Below are 13,660 nucleotides of genomic sequence, written 5' to 3'. Positions count from 1 at the left end.
ATGTACCCTCTACCTTACTGTTTATATCTCAAAACTACTATACATCAAAGCAGCCAAACTAACTGGCTTTAATCCTATTAAGGCACACACACTTACAACTACAGACACAGGCCCTACTCCAGCTCTAATTTAAAATAATTTCCAATAACATTATATACATTAATATCTTCATGACACTAGGTCTTGCTGCATATGAACATGGACTTTTTCCAATAACTGAGGGGTTACGGATGGAACTGCAGACTGCAATCATGATCTTTTTTCCAGTAATAAAATCTAAATTGTTATAGGAAATAATTTAAAATACATCACTTTTGTTCCAGACGGTACTTGCAAATTAGCCTAGGACTTAAATGAAATTAAGAATGCTGAAAACACACAATAAGGCAGATTTTCAATTTGCCCAGGAGGTGTGAAATTGGCATTGCAGGAACCTTCTGTTTTTGTAGCGTCTGCAATGAATGGCTGACCTGCAACACTTGTTTTATACTTAGCAAGTTGATAATCCAAAATAAAAACAAAAAACTACAGATGCTGGAAATCCAAAACAAAAATAAAAATACCTGGAAAAAATCAGCAGGTCTGGCAGCATTTGCGAAGAGGAACACAGTTAATGTTTCGAGTCCATATGACTCTTCAACAGAACTAAGGAAAAATTGAAAAGAGATGAAATATAAGCTGGTTTAAGGGGTGGGCGGGTAGAGCTGGATAGAGGGTCAGTGATAGGTGGAGATAACCAAAAGATGTCATAGACAAAAGGACAAAGAGGTGTTGAAGGTGGTGATATTATCTAAGGAATGTGCTAATTAAGGGTAGAAAGGATGAGCAAGGTACAGATAGCCCTAGTGGGGCTGGGGTGGGGGGAAGGGATAGAAATAGGCTCAAAGGTAGAGATAAAATAATGGATGGAAATACATTTAAAAATAATGAAAATAGGTGGGAAAAGAAAAATCTATATAAATTATTGGAAAAAAACAGGGGGATCGGAAAGGTGGGGGGGGGGGATGGAGGGGAAAGTTCATGATCTAAAATTGTTGAACTCAATATTCAGTCCAGAAGGCTGTAAAGTGCCTAGTCAGAAGATGAGGTGCTGTTCCTCCAGTTTGTGTTGAGCTTCACTGGAACAATGCAGCAGGCCAAGGACGGACATGTGGGCATGAGAGCAGGGTGGTATGTTGAAATGGCAAGCGACAGGGAGGTCTGGGTCATGCTTGCGGACAGACCGAAGGTGTTCTGCAAAGCGGTCACCCAGTCTGTGTCTGGTCTCTCCAATGTAGAGGAAACCGCATTGGGAGCAACGAATGCAGTAGACTAAACTGAGGGAAGTGCAAGTGAAATGCTGCTTCACTTGAAAGGAGTGTTTGAGCCCTTGGACGGTGAGGAGGGGGGAAGTAAAGGAGCAGGTGTTGCACCTTCTACGGTTGCATGGGAAAGTGCTGTGGGTGGGGGTTGAGGTGTAGGGGGTGATGGAGGAATGGACCAGGAACTATCCCTGCGGAATGCCACTGGGGGGTGAAGGGAAGATGTGTTTGGTGGTGGCATCATGCTGGATTTGGCGGAAATGGCGGAGGATGATCCTTTGAATGCGGAGGCTGGTGGGGTGATAAGTGAGGACAAGGGGGACCCTATCATGGTTCTGGGAGGCAGAGGAAGGTGTGAGGGCGGATGCGTGGGAAATGGGCCGGACATGGTTGAGGGCCCTGTCAACCACTATGGGTAGAAAACCTTGGTTAAGGAAGAAGGAAGGCATGTCAGAGGAACTGTTTTTGATGCGACGGAGGCAAAGGAACTGAGAGAATGGGATGGAGTCCTTACAGGAAGCGGAGTGTGAGGAGCTGTAGTCAAGGTAGCTGTGGGAGTCGGTAAGCTTGTAATGGATATTGGTGGACAGTCTATCACCAGAAATTGAGACAGAGAGGTCAAGGAAGGGAAGGGAAGTTTCAGAGATGGACCATGTGAAAATAATGGAGGGGTGGAAATTGGAAGCAAAATTAATAAATTTTTCCAGGTCCAGACGAGAGCATGAAGCAGCGCTGAAGCAATCATCGATGTACCGGAGAAAGAGTTGTGGGAGGGGCCTGGAGTAGGACTGGAACAAGGAATGTTCCACATACCCCATAAAGAGGCAGGCATAACTGGGACCCTTGCACCAGTTGATAAACTACTTTAGTAGGCCTGAGAGTCCTCCAAACAATAAATTACAGGTCAACTACTTCCTGCCTCTTAAGCAATAATGTTGAACATCTGCAGTAATTAAGATTGCTTGGAAGATAGAACATAATGGCTTAAAAATGTAATAATAGCTTAAAGGGGAAAATTAAGAACTTCTAGGAGCAGGAAACAGTCAACAAGTCTGTCAAATGCCCCATGCTACCAAATATCTCAGTCCATTCTCCCACCAGAAAATGTTCTAATTGTCTCCTGAGCCTATTTATGCAGCCTACTGCAGGCTTTTTCCTTGATAACTCAAATGAATGAAGAAATTCCACCTGGCTCTCTTTTTTACTCATAGCTTCTCAATCTTCTTTAGCCACTACCTTGAGTGTTCATCTGGCGTCCTCGATATTCCTGGAGATAATGAGTATGACCGGTGTTCACATCCAGTATGATTTCAAGGGAGGTAGAATCTACATGATTCTCCAGCCAAATATGGTGATAGAAACCCGGGGGCTCTGTGGAACATACAATAGGAATCAATTGGATGATTTCATGTAAGTAAATATTTTTCTGCTTCTAGATGTCTTTACTGTGCAGTTTTTGGCCCAGGAGGAAGAGTATTTCCTCCAGCCCTAGCAAATAAACCTATAAACCACCACCACAACCACCCCCAGCCCTCCACACAACATCAACTGCCCTGAAATCTGTCCAATCCTTGCCTCCACGATCCCTCCTCAACCACCCTTCCGCCATGATCACCAATCCTGCCCATCACTGATCATTCACATTCACCGAACTCCCACCAAATCATACCCTACCCACTGCCTCCTGGATCTGTCCACTCCCATCTCCATGATCTTCTCCTAATTCCCCACCAACAATCATTAACCCCCTGATTTACTGACCAACCCCATGGTTATTGATCTTCCATTGTCACCAATCCGCCATCGGGTCCCGATTCCCCTGTGACAACAGATCCACCCTGTCATCACCAACCTCTCCAACCACAGATCCACCCTGTCATCACCAACCCCTCCAACCACAGATCCACCCTGTCATCACCAACCCCTCCAACCACAGTCTACCCTGTCATCACCAACCCCTCCAACCACAGATCCACCCTGTCATCACCAACCCCTCAAACCACAGATCCACCCTGTCATCACCAACCCCTCCAACCACAGATCCACCCTGTCATCAACAACCCCTCCAACCACAGATCCACCCTGTCATCACCAACCCCTCCAACCACAGTCTACCCTGTCATCACCAACCCCTCCAACCACAGATCCACCCTGTCATCACCAACCCCTCCAACCACAGATCCACCCTGTCATCAACAACCCCTCCAACCACAGATCCACCCTGTCATCACCAACCCCTCCAATCACAGTCTACCCTGTCATCACCAACCCCTCCAACCACAGATCCACCCTGTCATCACCAACCCCTCCAACCACAGTCTACCCTGTCATCACCAACCCCTCCAACCACAGATCCACCCTGTCATCACCAACCCCTCCAACCACAGATCCACCCTGTCATCACCAACCCCTCCAACCACAGAGTCCACCCTGTCATCACCAACCCCTCCAACCACAGATCCACCCTGTCATCACCAACCCCTCCAACCACAGATCCTCCCTGTCATCACCAACCCATCCAACCACAGATCCACCCTGTCATCACCAACCCCTCCAACCACAGATCCGCCCTGTCATCACCAACCCCTCCAACCACAGATCCACCCTGTCATCAACAACCCCTCCAACCAGAGATCCACCCTGTCATCACCAACCCCTCCAACCACAGATCCACCCTGTCATCACCAACCCCTCCAACCACAGATCCACCCTGTCATCACCAACCCCTCCAACCACAGATCCACCCTGTCATCACCAACCCCTCCAACCACAGATCCACCCTGTCATCAACAACCCCTCCAACCACAGATCCACCCTGTCATCAACAACCCCTCCAACCACAGTCTACCCTGTCATCAACAACCCCTCCAACCACAGATCCACCCTGTCATCACCAACCCCTCCAACCACAGGTCCACCCTGTCATCACCAACCCCTCCAACCACAGTCTACCCTGTCATCACCAACCCCTCCAACCACAGATCCACCCTGTCATCACCAACCCCTCCAACCACAGATCCACCCTGTCATCAACAACCCCTCCAACCACAGATCCACCCTGTCATCACCAACCCCTCCAACCACAGATCCACCCTGTCATCACCAACCCCTCCAACCACAGATCCACCCTGTCATCACCAACCCCTCCAACCACAGATCCACCCTGTCATCACCAACCCCTCCAACCACAGTCTACCCTGTCATCACAACCCCTCCAACCACAGATCCACCCTGTCATCACCAACCCCTCCAACCACAGATCCACCCTGTCATCACCAACCCCTCCAACCACAGTCCACCCTGTCATCACCAACCCCTCCAACCACAGATCCACCCTGTCATCACCAACCCCTCCAACCACAGATCCACCCTGTCATCACCAACCCCTCCAACCACAGATCCACCCTGTCATCACCAACCCCTCCAACCACAGATCCACCCTGTCATCACCAACCCCTCCAACCACAGATCTACCCTGTCATCACCAACCCCTCCAACCACAGATCCACCCTGTCATCACCAACCCCTCCAACCACAGATCCACCCTGTCATCACCAACCCCTCCAACCACAGATCCACCCTGTCATCACCAACCCCTCCAACCACAGATCCACCCTGTCATCACCAACCCCTCCAACCACAGATCCACCCTGTCATCACCAACCCCTCCAACCACAGATCCACCCTGTCATCACCAACCCCTCCAACCACAGATCCACCCTGTCATCACCAACCCCTCCAACCACAGATCCACCCTGTCATCACCAACCCCTCCAACCACAGATCCACCCTGTCATCACCAACCCCTCCAACCACAGATCCTACCCTGTCATCACCAACCCCTCCAACCACAGATCCACCCTGTCATCACCAACCCCTCCAACCACAGATCTACCCTGTCATCACCAACCCCTCCAACCACAGATCCACCCTGTCATCACCAACCCCTCCAACCACAGATCCACCCTGTCATCACCAACCCCTCCAACCACAGATCCACCCTGTCATCACCAACCCCTCCAACCACAGATCCACCCTGTCATCACCAACCCCTCCAACCACAGATCCACCCTGTCATCACCAACCCCTCCAACCACAGATCCTACCCTGTCATCACCAACCCCTCCAACCACAGATCCACCCTGTCATCACCAACCCCTCCAACCACAGATCCACCCTGTCATCACCAACCCCTCCAACCACAGATCCACCCTGTCATCACCAACCCCTCCAACCACAGATCCACCCTGTCATCACCAACCCCTCCAACCACAGATCCACCCTGTCATCACCAACCCCTCCAACCACAGATCCACCCTGTCATCACCAACCCCTCCAACCACAGATCCACCCTGTCATCACCAACCCCTCCAACCACAGATCCACCCTGTCATCACCAACCCCTCCAACCACAGATCCACCCTGTCATCACCAACCCCTCCAACCACAGATCCACCCTGTCATCACCAACCCCTCCAACCACAGATCCACCCTGTCATCACCAACCCCTCCAACCACAGATCCACCCTGTCATCACCAACCCCTCCAACCACAGATCCTACCCTGTCATCACCAACCCCTCCAACCACAGATCCACCCTGTCATCACCAACCCCTCCAACCACAGATCCACCCTGTCATCACCAACCCCTCCAACCACAGATCCACCCTGTCATCACCAACCCCTCCAACCACAGATCCACCCTGTCATCACCAACCCCTCCAACCACAGATCCACCCTGTCATCACCAACCCCTCCAACCACAGATCCACCCTGTCATCACCAACCCCTCCAACCACAGATCCACCCTGTCATCACCAACCCCTCCAACCACAGATCCACCCTGTCATCACCAACCCCTCCAACCACAGTCTACCCTGTCATCACCAACCCCTCCAACCACAGATCCACCCTGTCATCACCAACCCCTCCAACCACAGATCCACCCTGTCATCACCAACCCCTCCAACCACAGATCCACCCTGTCATCACCAACCCCTCCAACCACAGATCCACCCTGTCATCACCAACCCCTCCAACCACAGATCCACCCTGTCATCACCAACCCCTCCAACCACAGATCCACCCTGTCATCACCAACCCCTCCAACCACAGATCCACCCTGTCATCACCAACCCCTCCAACCACAGATCCACCCTGTCATCACCAACCCCTCCAACCACAGATCCACCCTGTCATCACCAACCCCTCCAACCACAGATCCACCCTGTCATCACCAACCCCTCCAACCACAGATCCACCCTGTCATCACCAACCCCTCCAACCACAGATCCACCCTGTCATCACCAACCCCTCCAACCACAGATCCACCCTGTCATCACCAACCCCTCCAACCACAGATCCACCCTGTCATCACCAACCCCTCCAACCACAGATCCACCCTGTCATCAACAACCCCTCCAACCACAGATCCACCCTGTCATCACCAACCCCTCCAACCACAGATCCACCCTGTCATCACCAACCCCTCCAACCACAGATCCACCCTGTCATCACCAACCCCTCCAACCACAGATCCACCCTGTCATCACCAACCCCTCCAACCACAGATCCACCCTGTCATCACCAACCCCTCCAACCACAGATCCACCCTGTCATCACCAACCCCTCCAACCACAGATCCACCCTGTCATCACCAACCCCTCCAACCACAGATCCACCCTGTCATCACCAACCCCTCCAACCACAGATCCACCCTGTCATCACCAACCCCTCCAACCACAGATCCACCCTGTCATCACCAACCCCTCCAACCACAGATCCACCCTGTCATCACCAACCCCTCCAACCACAGATCCACCCTGTCATCACCAACCCCTCCAACCACAGATCCACCCTGTCATCACCAACCCCTCCAACCACAGATCCACCCTGTCATCACCAACCCCTCCAACCACAGATCCACCCTGTCATCACCAACCCCTCCAACCACAGATCCACCCTGTCATCACCAACCCCTCCAACCACAGATCCACCCTGTCATCACCAACCCCTCCAACCACAGATCCACCCTGTCATCACCAACCCCTCCAACCACAGATCCACCCTGTCATCACCAACCCCTCCAACCACAGATCCACCCTGTCATCACCAACCCCTCCAACCACAGATCCACCCTGTCATCACCAACCCCTCCAACCACAGATCCACCCTGTCATCACCAACCCCTCCAACCACAGATCCACCCTGTCATCACCAACCCCTCCAACCACAGATCCACCCTGTCATCACCAACCCCTCCAACCACAGATCCACCCTGTCATCACCAACCCCTCCAACCACAGATCCACCCTGTCATCACCAACCCCTCCAACCACAGATCCACCCTGTCATCACCAACCCCTCCAACCACAGATCCACCCTGTCATCACCAACCCCTCCAACCACAGATCCACCCTGTCATCACCAACCCCTCCAACCACAGATCCACCCTGTCATCACCAACCCCTCCAACCACAGATCCACCCTGTCATCACCAACCCCTCCAACCACAGATCCACCCTGTCATCACCAACCCCTCCAACCACAGATCTACCCTGTCATCACCAACCCCTCCAACCACAGATCCACCCTGTCATCACCAACCCCTCCAACCACAGATCCACCCTGTCATCACCAACCCCTCCAACCACAGATCCACCCTGTCATCACCAACCCCTCCAACCACAGATCCACCCTGTCATCACCAACCCCTCCAACCACAGTCTACCCTGTCATCACCAACCCCTCCAACCACAGATCCACCCTGTCATCACCAACCCCTCCAACCACAGATCCACCCTGTCATCACCAACCCCTCCAACCACAGATCCACCCTGTCATCACCAACCCCTCCAACCACAGATCCACCCTGTCATCACCAACCCCTCCAACCACAGATCCACCCTGTCATCACCAACCCCTCCAACCACAGATCCACCCTGTCATCACCAACCCCTCCAACCACAGATCCACCCTGTCATCACCAACCCCTCCAACCACAGATCCACCCTGTCATCACCAACCCCTCCAACCACAGTCTACCCTGTCATCACCAACCCCTCCAACCACAGATCCACCCTGTCATCACCAACCCCTCCAACCACAGATCCACCCTGTCATCACCAACCCCTCCAACCACAGTCTACCCTGTCATCACCAACCCCTCCAACCACAGATCCACCCTGTCATCACCAACCCCTCCAACCACAGATCCACCCTGTCATCACCAACCCCTCCAACCACAGATCCACCCTGTCATCACCAACCCCTCCAACCACAGATCCACCCTGTCATCACCAACCCCTCCAACCACAGATCCACCCTGTCATCACCAACCCCTCCAACCACAGATCCACCCTGTCATCACCAACCCCTCCAACCACAGATCCACCCTGTCATCACCAACCCCTCCAACCACAGATCCACCCTGTCATCACCAACCCCTCCAACCACAGATCCACCCTGTCATCACCAACCCCTCCAACCACAGATCCACCCTGTCATCACCAACCCCTCCAACCACAGTCTACCCTGTCATCACCAACCCCTCCAACCACAGATCCACCCTGTCATCACCAACCCCTCCAACCACAGATCCACCCTGTCATCACCAACCCCTCCAACCACAGATCCACCCTGTCATCACCAACCCCTCCAACCACAGATCCACCCTGTCATCACCAACCCCTCCAACCACAGATCCACCCTGTCATCACCAACCCCTCCAACCACAGATCCACCCTGTCATCACCAACCCCTCCAACCACAGATCCACCCTGTCATCACCAACCCCTCCAACCACAGATCCACCCTGTCATCACCAACCCCTCCAACCACAGATCCACCCTGTCATCACCAACCCCTCCAACCACAGATCCACCCTGTCATCACCAACCCCTCCAACCACAGATCCACCCTGTCATCACCAACCCCTCCAACCACAGATCCACCCTGTCATCACCAACCCCTCCAACCACAGATCCACCCTGTCATCACCAACCCCTCCAACCACAGATCTACCCTGTCATCACCAACCCCTCCAACCACAGATCCACCCTGTCATCACCAACCCCTCCAACCACAGATCCACCCTGTCATCACCAACCCCTCCAACCACAGATCCACCCTGTCATCACCAACCCCTCCAACCACAGATCTACCCTGTCATCACCAACCCCTCCAACCACAGATCCACCCTGTCATCACCAACCCCTCCAACCACAGATCTACCCTGTCATCACCAACCCCTCCAACCACAGATCCACCCTGTCATCACCAACCCCTCCAACCACAGATCCACCCTGTCATCACCAACCCCTCCAACCACAGATCCACCCTGTCATCACCAACCCCTCCAACCACAGATCCACCCTGTCATCACCAACCCCTCCAACCACAGTCTACCCTGTCATCACCAACCCCTCCAACCACAGATCCACCCTGTCATCACCAACCCCTCCAACCACAGATCCACCCTGTCATCACCAACCCCACCAACCACAGATCTACCCTGTCATCACCAACCCCTCCAACCACAGATCCACCCTGTCATCACCAACCCCTCCAACCACAGATCCACCCTGTCATCACCAACCCCTCCAACCACAGATCCACCCTGTCATCACCAACCCCTCCAACCACAGATCCACCCTGTCATCACCAACCCCTCCAACCACAGATCCACCCTGTCATCACCAACCCCTCCAACCACAGATCCACCCTGTCATCACCAACCCCTCCAACCACAGATCCACCCTGTCATCACCAACCCCTCCAACCACAGATCCACCCTGTCATCACCAACCCCTCCAACCACAGATCCACCCTGTCATCACCAACCCCTCCAACCACAGTCTACCCTGTCATCACCAACCCCTCCAACCACAGATCCACCCTGTCATCACCAACCCCTCCAACCACAGATCCACCCTGTCATCACCAACCCCTCCAACCACAGATCCACCCTGTCATCACCAACCCCTCCAACCACAGATCCACCCTGTCATCACCAACCCCTCCAACCACAGATCCACCCTGTCATCACCAACCCCTCCAACCACAGATCCACCCTGTCATCACCAACCCCTCCAACCACAGATCCACCCTGTCATCACCAACCCCTCCAACCACAGATCCACCCTGTCATCACCAACCCCTCCAACCACAGATCCACCCTGTCATCACCAACCCCTCCAACCACAGATCCACCCTGTCATCACCAACCCCTCCAACCACAGATCCACCCTGTCATCACCAACCCCTCCAACCACAGATCCACCCTGTCATCACCAACCCCTCCAACCACAGATCCACCCTGTCATCACCAACCCCTCCAACCACAGATCCACCCTGTCATCACCAACCCCTCCAACCACAGATCCACCCTGTCATCACCAACCCCTCCAACCACAGATCCACCCTGTCATCACCAACCCCTCCAACCACAGATCCACCCTGTCATCACCAACCCCTCCAACCACAGATCCACCCTGTCATCACCAACCCCTCCAACCACAGATCCACCCTGTCATCACCAACCCCTCCAACCACAGATCCACCCTGTCATCACCAACCCCTCCAACCACAGATCCACCCTGTCATCACCAACCCCTCCAACCACAGATCCACCCTGTCATCACCAACCCCTCCAACCACAGATCCACCCTGTCATCACCAACCCCTCCAACCACAGATCCACCCTGTCATCACCAACCCCTCCAACCACAGATCCACCCTGTCATCACCAACCCCTCCAACCACAGATCCACCCTGTCATCACCAACCCCTCCAACCACAGATCCACCCTGTCATCACCAACCCCTCCAACCACAGATCCACCCTGTCATCACCAACCCCTCCAACCACAGATCCACCCTGTCATCACCAACCCCTCCAACCACAGATCCACCCTGTCATCACCAACCCCTCCAACCACAGATCCACCCTGTCATCACCAACCCCTCCAACCACAGATCCACCCTGTCATCACCAACCCCTCCAACCACAGATCCACCCTGTCATCACCAACCCCTCCAACCACAGATCCACCCTGTCATCACCAACCCCTCCAACCACAGATCCACCCTGTCATCACCAACCCCTCCAACCACAGATCCACCCTGTCATCACCAACCCCTCCAACCACAGATCCACCCTGTCATCACCAACCCCTCCAACCACAGATCCACCCTGTCATCACCAACCCCTCCAACCACAGATCCACCCTGTCATCACCAACCCCTCCAACCACAGATCCACCCTGTCATCACCAACCCCTCCAACCACAGATCCACCCTGTCATCACCAACCCCTCCAACCACAGATCCACCCTGTCATCACCAACCCCTCCAACCACAGATCCACCCTGTCATCACCAACCCCTCCAACCACAGATCCACCCTGTCATCACCAACCCCTCCAACCACAGATCCACCCTGTCATCACCAACCCCTCCAACCACAGATCCACCCTGTCATCACCAACCCCTCCAACCACAGATCCACCCTGTCATCACCAACCCCTCCAACCACAGATCCACCCTGTCATCACCAACCCCTCCAACCACAGATCCACCCTGTCATCACCAACCCCTCCAACCACAGATCCACCCTGTCATCACCAACCCCTCCAACCACAGATCCACCCTGTCATCACCAACCCCTCCAACCACAGATCCACCCTGTCATCACCAACCCCTCCAACCACAGATCCACCCTGTCATCACCAACCCCTCCAACCACAGATCCACCCTGTCATCACCAACCCCTCCAACCACAGATCCACCCTGTCATCACCAACCCCTCCAACCACAGATCCACCCTGTCATCACCAACCCCTCCAACCACAGATCCACCCTGTCATCACCAACCCCTCCAACCACAGATCCACCCTGTCATCACCAACCCCTCCAACCACAGATCCACCCTGTCATCACCAACCCCTCCAACCACAGATCCACCCTGTCATCACCAACCCCTCCAACCACAGATCCACCCTGTCATCACCAACCCCTCCAACCACAGATCCACCCTGTCATCACCAACCCCTCCAACCACAGATCCACCCTGTCATCACCAACCCCTCCAACCACAGATCCACCCTGTCATCACCAACCCCTCCAACCACAGATCCACCCTGTCATCACCAACCCCTCCAACCACAGATCCACCCTGTCATCACCAACCCCTCCAACCACAGATCCACCCTGTCATCACCAACCCCTCCAACCACAGATCCACCCTGTCATCACCAACCCCTCCAACCACAGATCCACCCTGTCATCACCAACCCCTCCAACCACAGATCCACCCTGTCATCACCAACCCCTCCAACCACAGATCCACCCTGTCATCACCAACCCCTCCAACCACAGATCCACCCTGTCATCACCAACCCCTCCAACCACAGATCCACCCTGTCATCACCAACCCCTCCAACCACAGATCCACCCTGTCATCACCAACCCCTCCAACCACAGATCCACCCTGTCATCACCAACCCCTCCAACCACAGATCCACCCTGTCATCACCAACCCCTCCAACCACAGATCCACCCTGTCATCACCAACCCCTCCAACCACAGATCCACCCTGTCATCACCAACCCCTCCAACCACAGATCCACCCTGTCATCACCAACCCCTCCAACCACAGATCCACCCTGTCATCACCAACCCCTCCAACCACAGATCCACCCTGTCATCACCAACCCCTCCAACCACAGATCCACCCTGTCATCACCAACCCCTCCAACCACAGATCCACCCTGTCATCACCAACCCCTCCAACCACAGATCCACCCTGTCATCACCAACCCCTCCAACCACAGATCCACCCTGTCATCACCAACCCCTCCAACCACAGATCCACCCTGTCATCACCAACCCCTCCAACCACAGATCCACCCTGTCATCACCAACCCCTCCAACCACAGATCCACCCTGTCATCACCAACCCCTCCAACCACAGATCCACCCTGTCATCACCAACCCCTCCAACCACAGATCCACCCTGTCATCACCAACCCCTCCAACCACAGATCCACCCTGTCATCACCAACCCCTCCAACCACAGATCCACCCTGTCATCACCAACCCCTCCAACCACAGATCCACCCTGTCATCACCAACCCCTCCAACCACAGATCCACCCTGTCATCACCAACCCCTCCAACCACAGATCCACCCTGTCATCACCAACCCCTCCAACCACAGATCCACCCTGTCATCACCAACCCCTCCAACCACAGATCCACCCTGTCATCACCAACCCCTCCAACCACAGATCCACCCTGTCATCACCAACCCCTCCAACCACAGATCCACCCTGTCATCACCAACCCCTCCAACCACAGATCCA

General features: G+C 54.0%; 1 protein-coding gene across 1 annotated transcript in view; it reads left to right on the top strand.

Moving 5' to 3' along the window:
- The window catches only part of LOC121276825 (otogelin-like protein), an 81,525-nt gene that overhangs the window by 25,245 nt on the left and 42,620 nt on the right, over window positions 1-13,660 (top strand). The window contains exon 5 of the mRNA XM_041185368.1: window positions 2,531-2,711. Coding sequence (XP_041041302.1) covers window positions 2,531-2,711 — 181 coding nt within the window. The remainder of the gene's footprint in view (window positions 1-2,530; window positions 2,712-13,660) is intronic.

The sequence above is a fragment of the Carcharodon carcharias genome, chromosome 4 (assembly GCF_017639515.1).
Source record: "Carcharodon carcharias isolate sCarCar2 chromosome 4, sCarCar2.pri, whole genome shotgun sequence".
Classification (NCBI taxonomy): Eukaryota; Metazoa; Chordata; class Chondrichthyes; order Lamniformes; family Lamnidae; genus Carcharodon; species Carcharodon carcharias.
This window is presented reverse-complemented; position numbering and strand designations above follow the sequence as displayed.